The sequence below is a fragment of the Oryzias melastigma genome, linkage group LG22 (genome assembly GCF_002922805.2).
Source record: "Oryzias melastigma strain HK-1 linkage group LG22, ASM292280v2, whole genome shotgun sequence".
Classification (NCBI taxonomy): domain Eukaryota; kingdom Metazoa; phylum Chordata; class Actinopteri; order Beloniformes; family Adrianichthyidae; genus Oryzias; species Oryzias melastigma.
The window spans coordinates 859,750-879,842 of record NC_050533.1 but is presented as its reverse complement, the minus strand read 5'-3'; the positions used below and the strand labels follow the sequence as shown (position 1 = coordinate 879,842).

Here is a 20,093-nt window from a genome sequence, read left to right as displayed (position 1 = left end):
CTCGTTAGCTCCTTTCGTTTCACAGTGTCGTCAGAAAGGTCCTTAGCAACAGGTGCTAGCCTCGTTAGCTCCTGTCGTTTCACAGTGTCGTCAGCAAAGTCCTTAGCAACAGGTGCTAGCCTCGTTAGCTCCTGTCGTTTCACAGTGTTGTCAGCAAAGTCCTTAACAACAGGTGCTAGCCTCGTTAGCTCCTGTCGTTTCACAGTGTCGTCAGAAAAGTCCTTAGCAACAGGTGCTAGCCTCGTTAGCTCCTGTCGTTTCACAGTGTCGTCAGAAAGGTCCTTAGCAACAGGTGCTAACCTCGTTAGCTCCTGTCGTTTCACAGGACACGCAGAAGATATTGCTTAGTAGTACATAGACAAGAACAAATGTTCAATAAACTTGTTCAGTGGTGTGATGGAATTTTATAGTCAGTAGACGCAAAAACATATTTTTGGCACAAGTGGAACCCCATACGGCGCAGCCTCGCCCAGACTCCGCCTTCAGTGGCCCCCCATGGTAAACTGAGTTTGAGGACCCATGGAGTCTCAGTCCGTAGGTGTTTTTATCAGGTTCTGGTCACATATCCATAACTGCACAGCGACCCAAATGATGCTATAACGAAATCAGGCAACAGCTGGGCGGTCGCAGGCCAACAGCAGCTCTGATTGGACGATGCGTCTCCAGACAACAGCCGCCAACTGTCCAGTAGCCCAGGAGATATATGGACATTCCGCAGACCTGACTGTCGCTGTCTGCGTTCCACGTCAAAGATTTCAAATAAAATATTGAAGTCTTGAAGACTGCCGAAGCCTCCATGTCCCACGGTGGTGGTTGTGTTTGTGACCGTAGGTAATCAGGCTGAGGATCTTCATTATGGTCATCGTCATCATGGTCATCTTCATCATGGTCATCTTTATCATGGTCATCTTCATCATGGTCACCGTCATCTTAGTCATCTTCATCATGGTCATCTTTATCATGGTCATCTTCATCATGGTCATCTTTATCATGGTCATCTTCATCATGGTCATCTTCATCATGGTCATCGTCATCTTAGTCATCTTAGTCATCATCGTCATGATCATCTTCATCATGGTCATCTTCATCATGGTCATCTTCATCTTAGTCATCTTCATCATGGTCATCTTCATCTTAGTCATCTTCATCTTAGTCATCTTCATCGTGGTCATCTTCATCATGGTCATCATCATCTTAGTCATCTTCATTATGGTCATCTTCATCATGGTCATCTTCATCTTAGTCATCTTCATCATGGTCATCTTCATCATGGTCATTTTCATCATGGTCATCTTCATCATGGTCATCTTCATCATAGTCATCTTCATCATGGTCATCTTCATCATGGTCATCGTCATCATGGTCATCTTCATCTTAGTCATCTTTATCATGGTCATCTTCATCATGGTCATCTTCATCTTAGTCATCTTCATCATGGTCATCTTCATCATGGTCATCTTCATCATGGTCATCTTCATCTTCGTCATCTTCATCGTGGTCACTGAAGCAGCTGTTGGCCCGTTTGTCAGTGTGGATGGAACCACGTCCTGCTGTAGACTCCAGAGAACCCGGTGGACCGACACCAAACCAACAAACTTCACTCTGGATCCTGCAGACTCTGACGCCTCACCTGGTTCTGGTTCAGGCCGGTCTGAGACGAGGAGAGGAACATTCGATGTTCTGACTCCAGCTTCAGTTCAGCCCCTCTGATGATCCCAAATACTGGATGGATTTCACGGTCACAGCAGATCCTCTCTTTGCTTCTGCTTGGATGCAGCTCTCTGTGAACCACCGGCTGGTCTGTGAAGACCTTCAGGTGAGGAGTTTGGATGAACGCGTCTCGTCAAAAACCTTCTCCATGACTTTACAGCTTCTGTCCAGACATTCAAAGTTCAGGAAACCTTTTGAGGTCATTAGTTAATTAAGGGCCAACAACTCCAAGATTTTCCAGTGTTAAAACTCTTTATGCATTTCTTAGACTCTATAGTTTTAGGATTTTAATATCTGTGAGCTATAGTAGTTAAACCAAAGTTAAGTAAACAGAAAGGTTTAGATGTTTACTTTACTTATGAGTTTAAACGGACAGAAATTATGGAACTTCTTCATTAAAGTCTTTGAACTAAAAATTATTTGAATGAACCTGTACGTTTATTTATTAATTTTGAAAAAGTGCATCCTAGTACAAATCGTAATGTGTTTTGATTGGGAAAACATCGAAAGAAATTAGAAAAATGATCCATGTTTTCATATCTGTATAAACAATATTCACGTTTAAACATTTTAGTATTTATTCCTGAAATTTAGTTTGAATGTTTTTCCAAGTTCTGAAAATTCTTTTTTCCACATTTCTGTATTTCCATCAGTTTTCTACAAACCACAGCAAATCATTTCTGTCATCCAACTTTCTGGATTCATCCTTCATCCATGAACCTCCTCTGTCCTGGTATCTCCATCCTCAGCATCCTTTCTGTCATCATCATCCCTGTTCTTCCTCTAACGTGTCCAAACATCTCCATCTGGGTCATGATCCTCTGCTGGACTCCTTCCTGATCCATCCTGTTGTTCCCAAAGATCTCTCCTTTTCCCGCTCTGCAGCTCTTCTTCTCCTTCCAGCCCGACCCACAAAACTCTCCGGTTCTGCATCATGTTAGTGACAAAAAGACTGAAGTAATAATTTAACTATTCAAAATTACAGTTTATAATTCTTAAATCCATATTTTTGGAGTCAAATGTTGACTTAATTCTGTCAATTCCCCAAACCTTGAAGAGAAGAGTCAAATAAAAATGAAAGTGTCATGAAATAACAGACGAGGTGATTGAGGGAGTATTCTTTTAAAACAGTTTAGATTTTAATCTGTAAAAGTAGAGCACCAAACAATAAATTCCTTGTAGCATAAAAGAGGCACTCCGTCCCGAACCCCGTCGATGCAGATCTCTAAACCACAGGTTGGCTACGTTTCATCCCCTCGCAGGAATGAGGTAAACTGATCGTTCCTCGGTGTGTTTTCACAGCAGACTTCCACAGACACCAGAGGCACAATGCAGTTTGGTGAACATGTATACACTCATAAGGAAGCAAAGAAAATCCTTCTGTACATTTCAGATGTGTGGGCAAATAAAGTCGAGGCTTCCCTTCACCGTCTGCAGCAGGAGTCGTTCGTCTGCAGAGCTCCATGAAAACAGCTTTAAACTCTTTAATGTAAACACTAGTGAACAAAGTGTACCTTTAGTTTAGAATTCACTCTTCAACCACTTCAATGCATTGTTGAAAAAGTTCAGACGACCAACACTGTGCTATTCCGTCATTAAACCTTTGCCTTTTACAGCTGCAGACATTTTACCTCTGAAAGAGATACAAATCATCCACATAAAAAGTTTTCAGAATTCAATGCTGCAAAAATAGTTTAAATCATAAAAATACACATATATTTGTATATATTTACACAGAAGAAGTAATGCATTTGGTGAGTAGTTCCTTACATGTTGAGCGTAAGCACGCTAACGGTTAATAAACTCATGCTGTTACTGTAGTATTACTGGCAGGAAATGATATGGCGAAGCGTGAAGACGTGACGGATCATCATAGCCCCTCTGATTTTTGTGCACCGAGATTCGAACGATGAAAAACAAGTGGAATGTATCACGACCACAGAGAGCGCCGAACTCCTCGTCTGACCGAGTCGAGCGCCAAGGATGAGAGGATGAAAGTGCGTCTTTACAGTTCATGAAAATGCCTCAGGTCATCTGGATACGGCAGGGAGAAAAACACTGTCCATAAAAGCAAAGATCAAAAGCCGGAGTGGTTGACTGCATAACTGCCTCACTGCATAAGTACAGATATACCATATAAATAGTAGTCAAATGTTTACCAGTATCAATAAGTGCTTACGTTCTAATATATAAATACATCTTACAGTATTCATAATTACATAATTATTCCTCTATGTTTGTGCAATAGCAAATCCATGCATTTGTAACAGGATAAAAACCACAACATTAAGAAAATGCAACAAAAGAAATGAGTTTAAGAAGGTTTCACAGAAGCTGCATCTGTCTCCAGCAGAGCTGACGGAACAATAAAGAAAACGCTTCCTTTGAGTGACTCCTCCGAAACAGCCTCCGCGTCTGCGTGACGTGACCTCTGAAGGCGCAGCCGCGTCTGCGTAAAGCGACCTCCGAAAGCGCAGTTGCATCTGCGTTAAATGACCTCCAAATGCGCAGACGCATCAGCGAAAAGCAACATTCGAAAGCGCAGACGCAATAGTGTAAAGTGACCTCCCAAAGCGCAGCTTCATCTGCATAAAGTGACCTCTGAAAGCGCAGTCACGTCAGCGTAATACGACCTCCAACAGGGCGGCCGCATCTGCGTATAGCAACCTCTGAAAGCGCAGTCGCATCTGCGTAAAGCGAACTCCAACAGGGCAGCTGCGAAAAACTACTTTTGAAGGCGCAGTCGCATCTGCGTAAACCGACAAGCCGAAAGCGCAGTCGCATCTGCGTAAACCGACGAGCCGAAAGCGCAGTCGCATCTGCGTAAACCGACGAGCCGAAAGCACAGTCGCATCTGCGTAAACCGACGAGCCGAAAGCGCAGTCGCATCTGCGTTAACCGACAAGCCGAAAGCGCAGTCGCATCTGCGTAAACCGACAAGCCGAAAGCACAGTCGCATCTGCGTAAACCGACAAGCCGAAAGCGCAGTCGCATCTGCGTACAGCGACCTCCGACAGCGCAGGCGCATCTGCGTAAACCGACAAGCCGAAAGCGCAGTCGCATCTGCGTAAACCGACAAGCTGAAAGCGCAGTCGCATCTGCGTACAGCGACCTCCGACAGCGCAGTGCGTAAAGCAAACATCTTCAGATGAAGGGAAACAAGGCGCAGAACCAAAGAAAAAGGCACAGACCGTCGCCGCTTGATCAGCAAACAACACAGAAAGCATCTACTTGAGATTTGGTCAGACTGGTTCATAATACACACGTCTCCTTATAAATAGTCTTGAGTTACCGCACTACTGCATCACACCTTGATATGATTACACAAACAACAGTCTACTTTCAGAGTACACACAGCAACATACACTGCCTGTATGCATCTAAGGGAGTAAATGTTAATGACTTTTGTACAAGTTCCATAAATATCATTGATGTGCAAGAGAACGCATACGATGTCAGACAAAGGCAGACTAGCAGAACATCTCTCCATATTGCACCTGCGCCCAGAAATGATTCTTCACCTTGCAGCTCTGCACCGCTTCACGCTCTCCTGACGAGCTCGTTCTTCACCAGAACCACCAGGCGGAGTCTTCCTCTGCTGCCTCTGACGGGATGAAGACGGCGCCGGACGCCTGCATGAGCGCCAAATAAGCGGAGACCACACGGCGGCTGATTTAATGAGGCTCTTCAGCGGTGATCTTCAACGAGGCGATGGCTTTCAAGCAGGTTTGGACGCCCTCCTCCTGCCTGCCGTCCCTCACCCCCAGCTCGGGGGGGTTCTCCGTGACGTCCTCCCCTCCTGCCTCCGGCCCGAGGACGGACCCCTCCCGGCTGCTGCAGCGCTGGCTCTCGACGCTCGGCGGGCTCTGCTCAGGGGAGACCATGGCGTCGGTGCTGGGGGAGGGCGGGGAGGGCGGCATCTGGAGCCCCCCCACAGGAACGACCGGGAGCAAGCTGTGGGCAGGTTGCTGGGAGTGAAGAGGGAGGTGGCTGAGGATGTTCTGGTGCTGGGCGGAGGCGGCGCTGCTCCTCTGATCCTGGAACAACATCAGCAGAACTTCTTAGAAAACAAAAAAAAGTTCTTTGCTGTTTATTTTCTAAGGATTCGCTCATTCTGCTGTTTTGTTGCTGCTGATGTGAACAAGATTTGAGCTGGCTGAGGTTCAGAAAGAGACAAAAGTTCTGTCTAGTTGTTGTTCAGGATGGAAAAACCTGGAAGATTCCAGACCTTTTTACAGGATGAGAGAACTGGAGGGAAGTTTTAATGATGCTTAGATTCAGTTGAAATTAGTGAGGAAACCTTCAAACGTTAGCATGCTGGTGACACCAACTGAAATCTAAAGTACCATGAAGTTCTGTATAAAGTGCAGTTGGTGGTTCTGGAATCATGGAGCCTTGGCCTTTCGACTTGTGCCAGATGGTTCTGTTTCTACACATCAATACTCGTCACGTGTTGACGTTTGGTTTAGGACCATCCATGTCAAACTCTGGCGTTTTGGGTTTCTCCAGCTCATCTTTTGACGTGTTTGCTGTTCCACTTAAATCGAAGCTCCTCAACCTCCGGGCAGCAAACCGAACGGTACGTATACCGCACCAGTACCCCAACCCTAACCTTAACCCGGTACCAGACACGGATCAGTATCGATACTGGACTAGGATCAGTGTTGGTGCAGTACTGGTTCCAGATGCTGATTGGGCTAGGGTTTGGGTACCGGTTTAGGGTACTGGGTTACGGTACCGGACTCAGATCGCTACCGGTCTTGGATCAGTACTGGTACCAGATCAAAATTGGTACCGGACGTAGCACTGGTTCCAAACACTGACTGGGCTTGGGTTCGAGTACCAGTTTAGGGTACTGGGTTACAGTTCCGGTCTCGGTTTGGTACCGGTCTTGGACCAGTACCGGGTTTGGGTTCTGGTATCAGGCTTGGGTACCAGTACCTAACCCGGTAAACTTTGGAAACTTTTCCAGGTTTTTTCCATCTTAAACAACACCTAGAAATGACAACTTTTGACCAAAACCCTAGCCTTAACCCAGTACCAGACGTGGTACCTGTACCATTCTTGATCCGTGTCTGGTAACAGTAGCAATCCGCGTCTGGTACCGGTACTGTAACTGATCCGCAACTGTACCGTACCATACCGCACTGATCTGTGTCTAGTACCATTAACCGGTACTGGTAGGGGTTAAGGCTAGGGTTTGGGTACTGGCACCCTAACCTGTTGCCGAAACACGGATTGGTACCGTTACTAATCTTCGTCTGGTTCCAATCCAAGTCCTATACAGGATTTGGATCGTACTGGTACCGTATGGTACCGGACGCAGTACTGGTTCCGACGCAGACTTGGCTAGGGTTTGGGTACCGGTTTATGGTACTGGTACCGGCCATGTCCTGGGGTTCGTTCCGGGTCTGATACCGACAAAACATCCAGACGCCTGATTTAATTGGAAAAAAAGAAAACTTTAAGAAGTTCTTTCTCTGTCTGCTACGAAAGATCCCAATATAAGAAGCAGTTTCACTATCTAAACTCTGCAGCTACAATCACAAACCTACCAATGGACTATCGACCTGAAACAGGTAAACACCACTGCTGTACGTGTCCACCTGGGCTGCGGCCCAGAGTTAATTTAGTAAAGTTTATCTTGAAGTGTTTCTATTTCAAGCACTGGCCTCTCCACAGTTGTATCCACGACAACGTCCGAGAACATCTGTTCATCTGTAGATCATTCTTTAAACAGTGAGTATTTAGACTTGGAAACTACGTGTAGGATTGGTGCTTGGACCTAAACTGTGTCACATTCTGTTACGCTCCCCATAAAAGCTGCTTGGTGAACAACTCAAACCCCGATAAAAGACTGATACGAACCATCTCCACATCCAGGCCTCCCAGTAGTTGATTGATCTCCAGCTTCGCCTGCTGTCTGCTTTTATCCCCACCACCTTTATGCTGGTGAGAGCCTCGGCGTGGGGACACCGCCCTCAGCACCACCCTCTGCCTGCCCCTCACTGAGCATTCCCGCTTCCCGCTCAGCTCGGTTCCCGGAGAAGTGGATCGCTCCATTGAGACCGGGGAGGGGTGCTGAATTGATTTGAAACTGGGCGAATTGGGTCGTAGCGGAGACGTGTCCCATCTTGGGTAAGAACGACCTCGAGCGGAGAACTCTCGCCTCGGGGATGGATAACGTAAGCGAGACGGGGAGGGTTCTCTGATTGGAGACTCCCAGCCAGGAGACAGGAGACATGACGAGTAAGGGTCGAAGAGGGCGTTGGTTTGGTCAGGAGACAGCACTGCCAGGGAGTCTTCGTCCATGGACTTATCGAATGGCAGGACCCGTCGATGGTCCGACCCGGTACTGCTGCTGAGGGGGGGTTGTGCGGCATCAGCTCCTGGCAGAGAGGCGAGGGAGCAGCCGTGGATGGCGGCCGTAGATGCGACTGACAGAGAAGTCGCTCCGCACAGCTGAGGGCTCGTGCTTCTTGATCGGAGTTTTGGAGTGGAATCTCCCTCGTAGTCCTCATCCTCATCTTCGTCTTCTTCGATCTCGTCGGCTTCTTCATCCATGATGTCAGAGTCTTCCGCATCGGAGAACTGGTGTTTGGTAGTAGCTGCCACCTCCGCCTTGGAGTCTGGTTGGATATCATCAACTTTAAGGGGGAACAAACAATTTTTGTTGAGTTCTTTGTCATGTTAGACGTGTGAAGTTGGTGGACGTCAGCCTCTCACCGTGTTCCTGGATCTCAGTCTCGTCCATTGTTGTTGACACTCCAAGTTCAAGACATTTCTTCATGTGGGCCTTTGACTTCATATGTTTTGTCAGATTTCCTGTGGGGCACAGATGAAATCCTCATCAGACATTTTTGTTTGGTCAAACAGGTGCAGGTTCGACTGGGACTCCAGAGAACTCACCTTTAGTCTTGAAAGCAAAGTTACAGACCCTGCAGATGTACGGCCGCACGTCTGTGTGGGTCCGAATGTGTTTCTTAAGCATGCTGGGCTTCTTGCAGCGGATCCCGCACTCCTCACAGATGTATTTTCCCCGCCCTCGGCCCCTGACGTACACATAGTCTTCATTGGACTTATACCTGGAAGAAACATGAGATCTGGATGTGACAAAGCCTTCAGTGACTATTCACCTATGACTATAACTGAACTTAACTTTGTAGTTTTATGGCGACAAATAAGAATTGTGTTCAAACAAAGAATAGCTGTTGGCATATTAACCTTTGTGCTATTCTAGGTATATTGACGTTGGGGGTGGGGTCATCTGGACCCCTCAAGACTGTCACAAGATTGTCACTGGTGTCCTTTGCAGACAAAAAATCCTGTCCACCTTCAGTAACATTTGTCATGGGATGGATAACACATCAATGTAAGGCTTGGGTAAATACCGACGTAAATATAGTATACATTGGTCCCTCGTTATATCGTGGTTCATCTTTCACTGTTTCTGGGATTTTCTTTGTTGCAACTTTGTATGCTTTTTTAAATTTAACAATACTCTGCTTTCTGCTTCCTGATTGGCTGTTGACCTTGTCAGTCAATCTCCTCTGTGCAATATCTTCTGTAAAAAAATAGTTGAGGTTGTCAAATATCCTGTTCAGATCTATGTTTTCACCCTACAATCTTGGACTGATTTTTCTTTGAAGGTTTGAACTTTGAGAGTTTAAACAGGAGAGAAAATTATGACAATGTTCATGTCTGTCTGAGTAGAGTGTAGAAAGTGTGCAGCCTTCAAACGTCTAGAATCCTACTTTGGAGATTTCACCTATCGCAGGTTATGAAACGTTTCCTCTGCAATAAATGAGGGAACAGAAAAGCTAAAAAAGCCACTTCTGGATAGTCTGTAATTTATCACCTGTGATGTCATAACCTCTTTTTCTGCTTATCCGAGTCTAATTTCATGGAAGCCAGACAGTCTCCTGGTTGTAAAGCTGAATTCAGTCGTATAAAAACAAACGTTCCTGCCGGTCTCAGACTGCGGTTATTTTTTCTATTCTCATTTTTAGTTCTGACCTAGCTTGACAGCTCTCAAGTGACCTCATTTTTAAGAGGATAATAAACTTAGTAAAAGTCACTGAAAATCCTAATGCATGCATACGTGATTAATGGAAGACTCTTGGTTAAATAGCTGATCTGAACAAAGAGAAAAATTCTATTGATGTTGAAAGATAAACTGTCACAGACATAAAAAACTGGACAATTACAAAGAAGTCTGCTTCTTTGGAAGTAAATAAAGACATGTGGGCTGGTTCCTCTGCATAGACCTGTGTATTTTTAGTACTAAATGGGGGTGAAAAAGAGCACAGGCGATAAGATCTTAAAATAGCAGCAGCAAAAGCAGTGGCACTTCCAGCAAGCACAAGTGACAAGTGTTCTGATGACTCCCGTCTTGACTGACCCTCCCTCAAAGATCTTAATCCGTGTTGGCGCTGTCGGGTTTGCGGAGGCCTCCCTCTCTTTCCACTCCTCCTTGGCAGTTTTGGCTCTGCAGCTGATGTCTTTCGCTTTCTTCCCGAAGGTGATGTTGTCCACTTCTTTGGGCTCTGGTTTCCTCTGCAGCTGAATCAGATGAACACAAACAGTGTTAACACCCTTTTTGAGCGGCCTTCATATCGATGTTGTAACGCGACACGTCCAGTATTATGTATCACACATGGAATTACACAGCATGTTTTGTAAACATACATTATCCTGCTGCTGGAATGAAAAACTGATTGGATGAAAGACTCTGGTTTAGTTCATCTGGACTCGGACAAACGTGGTGGTTGAAAGATTTAGTGACATTATGCAATGTGATGGTTTTTACACAGATGGATGAATCCTTTCCTCACCTGTTCAGCGCTCTTCCTCCATAAGAGCAGGGAGGAAACGAGCTTCCCCGTCCCGGGCGGGCACATGGCAGCCATGGTGTATATGACCGTTTCTCCCTTCTGTCTGGACTGCAGCAGAGCCAGAGCGGCACTGGTACTTAGCTCCAGAGGGTTGGGATTGTGGGAACTCGCGCACCATGTGGCATATACCGAGGCAAGAGCAGTGTCGGCGTGAGAGCAGCTCGGCTTAGTGAAGTTGAGATAACACCAGCTCACACCTGTCGTAGTGCGAAGGCTTGGAAAGTGAGATAGGAGCCTCGGATGCTTAGTATCTGAGATCAGGATGTCCGGACTGGAAACCTTCTGTGCTCCCGTCTCCATCTGCACCTTCACTTCACTGACTGATAGAAAGACGTGAGGAGGCGAGCTCGTTTCAGGAGCCTCCACAGCTTGGTCGACTGCATCCGTGACTTTTTGATAAAGGTTGACAAATGCAGTCCTGCATGACTCACCCTGAGCGTGAGCCGTTGATGCAGTCTGCATTTTTAAACTCTTCTTCTCACTTAAATGGCATTTTCCCAGCTCCACCGCACTCAGCTCCTCTACGATCTGCCCAAACATTCTTTCCTCTTTGACCCGTTTTTGCTGCTTGACCTCAATGACCATGTCCAGACTGCTGGCAGGAGACAGCATGCGCTTGCTTGCCCCTCCGCTGGAAGCGTTGGTGGTAGAGATTGTTCTGGACGTCAGCGACAGAGGGAAGCCGGTCTTGAGCTTAGCTGATGACAAATCAAGAGCTTCAGAATTAAAGGTTTGAACTGCAAGAGGTTTGGGGTGAGAAAGTCCATGATGAGGATCAGGACTTCCACAGAACTGTGAACTCTGACTCTGAAGAATTGAGGTAACGGATCTAACACTGTCGTAAAGATTGTCAACAATCTGAGATACTGAGGTGTACGTGATGCTGCCAAAGGACGGCACGTGAGTCTGGATTCTAACAGGAACCAGCAGGCTTGGATGTGGGAGCTGGGGAAACACATTTGCGGTGGAAAACATTGGCAAAGCCTGCGGCAGAACAGCTGGGAACAAAGAGGAGGTGTTGCTTAGATACTGTGGGAGAGCCTGCGGTACCTCAGTGTCCATACTCAGGGACTCCTGTCGGACCAGGTTCAGCCTCCTGGTTTCATTGACTTCGCTGATGTCTGTGTGTCTAACTTTGGATGTTGGGGAAAGGCTGCCATAGTCAAATGATACACTCCGTACCTCCGGGAACTCTTTGCGCAAGTTGCACGGTGCTTGCTCAGAGGAAGAGCGTCTCATTTCGTGCTGTTGCCGCTGACTGAGCACGGACAGGGAGTGCCCACTGCCTGGCACAGCTAGGAGCTCCAGTGGTTTGCCAAATTCGTCTTGCCTGGCTGGGGAGGCTGACTTTAAGCTCTCTTCCCTGTCAAAGGAAAAAGTGGAGCTGTAAGACAGATTGCTGTCCTGGCTCGGGCTGCGGGAAAGACTGGTGCAGGCAGACTCAAAACTAGACTCGCCCGAAGAGTGCTCAAGTTCTGCTAAACGAAGCCTTTTCTTCTTTGGAGGGAGCTTTTCTGGAGGGAATTGTGCTAAAGTTTCACTCCTTTGAGGCCACTGAAACTCGTCTGTGTGCTTCTCTGGTTCCTTCACCTGGACCTCTGGAGCTTTTTCTGGACTATCAGGCTCAACGGTGACCCGGATTTCTGGTACTTGTATGTTGGACTGTCGTATCAGTTTGGGCCCAAGTTGGACAGACTGCCTTAACCTGCCATCACCTTCCATCTCAAAAGAGTCACTTGCCTCCATCACCTGAAACGAGGTGATGCCCTCCGATCTCGGAGCATGATATTTAAAATACTCTGACTGTTCAACGTGAGGCTTGTTTATTGAGTTAGTGTGCTGAATGACAGAAATGACATTCCCTAAGGTTTTTCGAGCTGATATTTCTGGGGTGATGGAAAAGTCCATGTCACACCTATCTGAATATCCTCTCCCCAGAGCAATAATTCCCATTGCAGCTTGTTTTAAATCATAGTCTTTGCTTGACTCCAACATTTCTTCACACTGCTCTTGATGGCCCTCATATTGACCTGGCAAGTCTTCTTCTTCCCTCTTTTCTTTGCGACGCTTTCGTGTTGCCAGTTCCACTGCATGTTTTTGTTGGGTCATACTGGTCACCACGAGGGAGTAGTTTTCCATTTCCAGCCCCACAGGTGAGAAGCCGGTCTCGCCTATCTTTCCATGGTTGTCAGGGTCTGTGTGGCCATCGTGGGTCTCAAAAGCCGCCTGCCGGCGAAGTCTCCTCATGCCACCGTTGCTTGCTCTCTCGTCAAATGAGTGGCTGCCTCTGAGCGCTTGGGGCATTGTCAGACCAACCGCCGAAGATGTTGGCATCGAGTTGCTTCTCATGAGTGGCCCCATTTCTGGGTCTAACTGCAACTCCTTTACCTCGTCTCTCATGAGTGACTTTGTGTTTATTTTGATTGACTCAACAGTGTCCTTTTCTTGGGTGAAAACTCGCGACACACCTCTCTCTGAGAACTTCTCAGTGTACTCGTTACATGACTCTGAATTACAAGCTGCAAAAGTCGATGTCTGTTTGGGGCTTGGCCGATAACACTTTCCAAACATGATCTCTTGGTAGGACTTTGCGTTGGCATTCGGAGGACCGGTCTGGTGTTCGGAGCTCTCAGAGCGCGAGAAGTACCCTGAGTCTGTGCTTCCTTTGCTTGACTGGCTTGGGAGGGACAGGTTGTTTTCAGAGTCGCTGCTTCTTTTTTCAGAAAGTCGAAGTGCAAGCCTCTGTTTGATAGTGCAAGACTGAATTGCACGACCAGCCTCAGCTGTGATTGGAGGTGCATTGATTTCGTGGGGTTGGGATAAGCCCTCCTGAGGGGACATTGACGTGGCTCCCTTTTTCTGAGCAATAAGATTCAGGACTTTTACAGCTGTGTAATCTGATCCTTCCATTGGCGAGTCCAGAAGCAGCAGTGGGTCATTAAGGGTGTCCTCGTCCGTATCCGTGCTCTGCTCTGCATCAGAGAATACCTCTCCTTCCCCTTCGAAAGACCCCTGATCCGTGTTGACGCTGTAGGAACCGAGTTCTGAAAGTGGCACTGTTCCAGCTTTGAGGGAGTGAGCATGAGACTTTCTGTGTTTGTACAGATTACTCTTAGTTTTGAAGGAGAACCCACATGGGACGCACGGGTAGGGCCGTTCTCCAGTGTGGGAGCGAATGTGCTTCTTCAGCACGCTGGGTTTGGCACAGGCCCGCCCACAGTAATCGCAGACATACTTCCCGGGTTTTTGTGCTTTCTGCTCGGCCCTAGACGTCGCCTCCAAGTGCTGATCCATTCCCAGTTGGGAACTCTGCTGCTGGACTTCGGGGGACTTCCTGTGAGATGCGTTTCCTAGGGGCTGTGTTGCAGCCTTCTGTCTCCCAGCAGAAAGCAGCTTATTGGACTGTACCTCATATTCTTGATGACTTGCGGACTGGGTTTGGGACAGCTGATCTTGTAGTTGCGCAGATTTCCCTGAGTCAGGCGTTTTGTTAGAACCACATGTGACTCCGCTTTGAGCTTCTCCACGTTGTTGGTGCCAGACTTTACCTTCAGAATCCACCGATGGTCTCCTCTTGGTCTGTTCGCCTTCCGATGTGCATTTGTTCTGAGCAACATTTGTGTCTTGACCCTCTGTGGAGCTTTTCAGCCCTGCAGTGGTTTCAAGTGACTCCATGAATCCAATGTTACTTCCTTTGCGATCGATTTTCAAGGATGATATCTGTTATATAACTCTTGTGATATTAGCATTGTAGTGAAGTGCAGGGAAGGGTCATCTGAAAGAAATAAGACAGTAAAAAGAGTTACAACCTGAGAATGAATTCCATAAAACAAAATAGAAGCTCATAAAATCTGCAATGTGGTTGTAAAAACAAATCAAGAGGCAAAAGTGAAACTGCAGCTTAAAAGTAAGAGCTATTTAAAACTGTTTCCCAAAAGTCCCCTAATAAAAGAAGAGAATAAAACTCATAATGAGCCTCATCACAGCAGGAAAGGAAAATACTGAGTCTTATTACTCAGGTACCCCATGCCAGCTCTGGCAGAGACCCCAAAGTTCATGAAACCCTCCTAACACACACAACAGCACCGGGCTTGGGTCAAAACATGTATTGGTTTTTACTGTGTGTGAGTGAAACAGAGTCAATGGGAAACAAGAAAAACACCTTAAACATTAACTTTATGTTGGTATTCAGTCGATCCAGAGGCTGTTTTTACTGCATTTATGCTAATCCAGTCCACCAGCAGACGGAGCGAAAGGCTTGTTTTTCTATTGGTTACAGTGACTTCATGATTTCACGGTGCATAGTCAGGATGGTGTTCAGCTTTGCTAAAGTAATGATGGTTTCAGTTCAGGGAGAGTAGAACTGATTTCATTAATGATCAGAAAAGTTCAAAACATTTGTCTGTTTAAGTAGAAAATGTGGTTCGTTTTTTCTGCTGTGAATCAAATCCAAACTGCATTCTGTTTTATACCTTTATGTTTAACTGCACTCAAAGTAATTCAATCCAGATTCAAGAGTAATTACTGAGTAAGCAGCTGCTCTCAGTGTAAATAATCTAAAGGTGTTGTAACGTATCCATTAAAACCACAATAATCCATTCAGTTAAACATCTGTCTGCAGCCAGAACTTAGAAAAGAATTCTAAAGACAAAGGAATGTTTCTCCCAACAATGGAGTGGAGCTTGATAGGCTCCTTAATGTTAACCAGAAAGCAGCAGCTCTGCCAGATTGCTGTTATTTTAGCTCGTTGGCATTCTCTTCTTTGGTTTGAGAACACTCAACGCTGGATCTGAACACAATCACTACTCCCCATAACCCTCGTGGTGCGGGACCACCACTGCCCTGGATGCTACTCGTACACATACTTTGTCAACAGTGACGTCACCTGTTTTCCAGAGTAAAAACACGTTTTTATGAAGACTATTTATGAATCCACTGTGTTCTGGTGACAAAAACTTAAAGGAGTTATAAAAACAAATGTGGATACATGTTTCAATCATCCAAACTCACTGCATTGAGGTCTACATTTGCCGATCTACAAAGTATTGATGCACTTCAGTTTTTGGCGGAGATTTCTGGGAAATTTTCATGGCTCTGAATTTTAGGGTTATAGATTCGGACGATAAAATGGAGAAATGACGGAATTCAGACACAACTATGTACTTTATGATCCTTAAATGGGAGTGTATCTCTGGGACATGTGACTTCATGTCTGGAATTGTTTTAGTTTGATAGAAAGTCCTTTAACTTGTTGACGTTTGGTTTTATTTTTAGCCTTGTTAGCTTTAAGCTAACAAGCCTCCATTTTCAGCTTGTTGTGTAGCGATTCTCCTGCCTCTCTCTGAATGTTTTTCGACACGTAAAAACTCAATAACACTTTGAGCAATTCATCAATCTTGGTATCAAAACGTTCAGATCGTTCAGAACATTACTGCTTGTGTTTTGGGGATTCATAAACTTTATTGTTTTTGAATATTGAGGAAAATAGTCCCTGTAGGAAATGGAGGAGAAATTGCTGACGTCCCTCAAAAACGTTATGCTCTTCGAAACCTATGAACTTCTGCAAACTTTCAGCTACAGACATTGTTCAAACATTGAAACGTTTAGAGAAATACGTCTTTTTTCTGTTTGTTTTTCTTTTTTTGGGGGGGGGGGTGTATTTAGCAACAACCTACTTGTTTTTAGCTAATTTAGACATTTTTCCAGTTTTTTACTCTAATTTGGACATCAGCTAATATTTTAGCACTATCCTCTCTGTTTTGCCAAAATTTGACTTTTTTCCATTATTTGGCTAATTTAGCATTTAGCTAATATTTTGGCAAGCTTTCAGTTTCAGCATTTTCAGCTATCATATTAGCTTAAGTGCATTTCTCAGTTTAAGCATCTTCAGTGGAAACGTTCAGTTTACAGCATTCACACTTGCATTATTGCAGGTAATGCTATAAATCTAGTTAGAATGGTATTTTCTTTTTAGATTGATAACAAACCTGCTTACGGTTTGTAAGATTGTTAAATGAAACGACATGTTAGCTCGTCGTCTTTTCACGTGTCATTCAGCCTTTTAGAAATTCCACTTTTAAGTCCAGTCTTCTTCAGTCACTAGAATTCATCTTTTCTTTAGATTGTTTAGCAATCCAATCACATTTTTGAGCAGGTGAAGTTTGCTGGAAGCTTCCCTTTACCTCGTTAGCATCAATCATTCGTTAACATGTCTGCTTGAATTTGAGCGGGACTTTCTCAGCTTGTTTTCTTTTATCTTGAGGGTATTTTTTGTGATCTTATGTGGATCTTTCCACAGATCTTCAGCTTAACTTATTTCCTTTCTTTTAGGAAGACAAACGCACCACCTGTCAAGGGACAACAGATGAAAAAATAGAACACGTCTGAGAAAGATAACTTCTGGAAGGATGTGAGTTTTGAAATGAAGATTTCTTCATCTTTGTAACAGTTCAGATTTCTGTGCAGGTGTTGGGATTTTGATCAAGCGGACAGACAGATTTGTGTCACGTGCACACACACGATGCACGCTCAGCCTCAAGGGTCAGTCTGCGTCTATTGGGCATCAACGCTCCGTTTCCTTTGGATCCGGTCGTCCTCCGCTCATCTGAGAGCTTCCCCTTCCGGACTCTCCTCTGGCATCACGGATCATCCTCACACCTCAGGCTGTGGCGGACAGGTATCTGAGGACAGGTGGCTTCCATCCTCTCAGTATCAAAGCTGCGTCCTCCAGCGAGGTTATGTAAGATGATCTGGTTCAGACCCTCCGAGTTTCCTTTAATTGGGTCATCCTCTGACTCTCCTCTGTGTCTGTGTTAGCACACCTCTCTGCTCAGCTGGAGGATGCTGTCCAAGGTGACTCTCCGGTGTTTCCTTTCAGACTTCCTTCTACATTGATTGAGGGGGGTCTTCCACGGCAGGCTACGGCAGCCGCACTGAATGATGATGTATGGCTGCGGGGGGGACGGAGCGATCCACGCTGGAACGGGGGGGTTACAGAGGTAAACTCTGCTTTTCTGAGGGTGGGGGCAGCAACATTCGCGGGCCTGGAAGGGAGCTCCCTTTCAAGGTGACCTCATTGCTTAGTTTCCATCCTCTGCAGAGTGACGATGAGATAAGTCCCTGAGAAACATGGCATACCTCCCAAGTACGAGCAGTCCGTTTTTAAATCCTGTCGCTCCCGGCAACAAGCCTTCGCCCCGTGCACGCTCCGGTTTATGACACAGCAGCAATGACGCGCGACAACAGGAGGCAGGTGGGTGGCAGTAGGTGTGTTTCAGCACATTCATCCCCGAGAAGACAATGAGCCCGCCAGCGCCTGCTCCACACAGCATCAGTGAGCTGCTGCATTACATCATGAGATGTAGTCAAGTTGGCCATTAAAGGGAGCGGGCAGGAGGTCCGCCGCTGACGAGCAATCCATAAATATCATCAGATGACTGGCCGAGCGGAGCTCTGCCGAACAATGAGCCAACAGTCCGGCGTGAAGCCCACAGCCTCCCCGCAGCTGACATCCACACACCAATGATCCTCATACAAACCTGACATTGGAGCAGCCCCCCGTCCCATTTCCACGGTCACATGGGACGTTCCTCATGACTCCGTCGCTCCGTTCTCCTCATGGCTGACAAACAACAACAATCAGAAAAGGAAGGAGCGAGTCCCATCCGCCTCGCGGCTCCCAGCCGACTGGGTGTGCATTTGAAGATCTATTGATGCGAGCGAGTCACCAGAGAAAATACCCAACCGTGACGTGCGGACCCAGGCACAAAAATAGCAAAGGGGCCCTGGGAGGGATTACACAACAGCCCACGTTTCAGGACGCTTTCCTTCCCCCTCTGTCTCTGTGTGTTTGAAGCTGCCTCGCTCTCCACACGAGCCGGGGGGGCCGGTGGCTGTCGTGATCCACCGAGTCAAACGTCACCGAGCCGCTGCTGTCATTCAGGCTGGTCCTCTTACCTGAAAACATCTGCTGTGGAGGCTGCCGAGCATCTGGCAGCTCCTGTTCTCCAGAACATGTCAGAGTGGGCAGAGCCGAGAGGAAAAGGCCAAAAGCGTCTGTGAAAGAGCCTAATCACACGCTCTGAATGTACACTTCCTGCAGCCTCTCCAGCATGTATGCTGAGAGGAGCTGAATGAAAGGCAGCGTGGGGCTGGGAGGCTGCCGCTGCCGCACAAGTCAGACTCCCACCGCCGCCTCACAGCCAGGTCTGCGCGTCACCACAGGATCTGCTTTGTGAATGGAGAGGAGTCGTGATGAGGGTGTCATTAACCAGAAAAATGGAAAAAAGCTGAGAAATGCTGGGATGGCGTGCAGCTGGGAACCTCAATGCAGTAAAGCCACAACGTACACTTCCTCTGTGGAGGAAGTGGAGACGTTTGGAAAACCTGCTGTTTGTTTAGGGAAAGAGGTCGGCAACCTTTAACTTTAAAGAGCCGTTTGGTCTTGTTCTCTACCGATCTAAACCTGGAGGGAGCCGCATAGATTTACTTTAGCCTTCAAGAAATTTGGAGTTGCGTTAATGACCTTCTTTTTTTTTAATAATTATAAATTATGTATATTTTTGTCACACAAAAAAATATAAAAACAACTAGCGTCTCTCAAAATGTCTTTTTTTTGCGTTTTTGCCTTTAAACGTAGTAGATGCCAATTTAGCCAAAAAAGCTAGCTCGTTTTTTAATTGCTAGCCGAACTCCAAAATAGCCTAAAACTTCTCAATAAACTTAGTCAAAAACGTTAGCCTGTCGCTAAAATAGAAGCTAAACTCTAAATTAACCTCAAAAGCCCCAGTAAATAATGAATTAGCCAAAAGTGTTAGCATGTTGCTAAAATATTAGCTAAACTCTTGCATGAAAAAACTTAGTAGAGGCCAAATTAGCCCCAAAAAAAGCTAGCTCGTGTTTTAATTGCTAGCTGAACTCAAAAATGGCCTAAAATTCCTCAGTAAACTAAATTAGTCAAAAAAACATTAGCCTGTTGCTAAAATAGAAGCTAAGCTCTAAATTAGCCTAAAAACCCCAGTAAATAATGAATTAGCCAAAAACGTTAGCATGTTGCATGTTGCTAGAATGGATGTTAAACTCAAAATTAGCATGAAAATCACAGTACAGAACATATTAGCCAAAAATGTTAGCATTTTGCTAAAATATTAGGTAAGCTCCAAATTGTTTGAAAATGACTCTAAAAGATGAAAACATCTAAAAACATTTAAAAGCTTGTTGCTAATCTACTTAAAATGTTGAAATTTGAAGACGTTTATTCATTTGCATATTTTGGTCAATATTTCAAAAACTATAAAGTTTATGAATACAAAATTACGAGCAGTAACGTCCTGAACGAGCTGAACGTTTTGGTGCTGAAATCTCTGAAAGTGTGATTGAGTTTTATGTGCTGAAAAATGTACAGAAAGGAGCAGGAAATTCACTGTGGTGTGAATGATGTTAACCGTTCACATAAAATAATTAAGTAAACCTAACTTTTTTAATTAAGTA

General features: G+C 45.7%; 1 protein-coding gene across 4 annotated transcripts; it reads right to left on the bottom strand.

Moving 5' to 3' along the window:
• Window positions 1-2,825: 2,825 nt before the first annotated feature.
• On the bottom strand, window positions 2,826-18,796 carry hivep2b (HIVEP zinc finger 2b). Of its 4 annotated transcripts, XR_004947046.1 has the most exons (8): window positions 18,143-18,451; window positions 10,545-14,379; window positions 10,112-10,272; window positions 8,620-8,795; window positions 8,437-8,535; window positions 7,579-8,357; window positions 4,823-5,747; window positions 2,826-4,718 (listed from the first exon to the last, which is right to left on the bottom strand). XR_004947046.1 is itself a non-coding variant. In XM_024274892.2 (7 exons), the coding sequence occupies exons 2-7, from the start codon at window positions 14,277-14,279 to the stop codon at window positions 5,385-5,387; spliced, it is 5,313 nt and encodes a 1,770-aa protein (XP_024130660.1). In that variant the 5' UTR covers window positions 14,280-14,379; window positions 18,561-18,796; the 3' UTR covers window positions 2,826-5,384. The 4 variants fall into 4 exon arrangements, 3 of the variants coding, with proteins under 3 accessions (XP_024130660.1, XP_024130655.1, XP_024130669.1); XM_024274892.2 differs by lacking the exon at window positions 18,143-18,451 and adding an exon at window positions 18,561-18,796 and having other exon boundaries at window positions 2,826-5,747; XM_024274887.2 differs by having other exon boundaries at window positions 2,826-5,747.
• Window positions 18,797-20,093: the final 1,297 nt, after the last annotated feature.

Bases quoted from the DNA above. Each gene is read 5' to 3' on its own strand.
- hivep2b (XM_024274892.2), bottom strand. From the start codon at position 14,279: ATGGAGTCACTTGAAACCACTGCAGGGCTGAAAAGCTCCACAGAGGGT. The intron at 8,796-10,111 runs GTCAGTCAAGAC...TGTTTCTTCCAG, and splicing joins ATTAAGATCTTTGAGGGAGG to GTATAAGTCCAATGAAGACT. The intron at 5,748-7,578 runs GTTCGTATCAGT...ATGTTGTTCCAG, and splicing joins GAGGCCTGGATGTGGAGATG to GATCAGAGGAGCAGCGCCGC.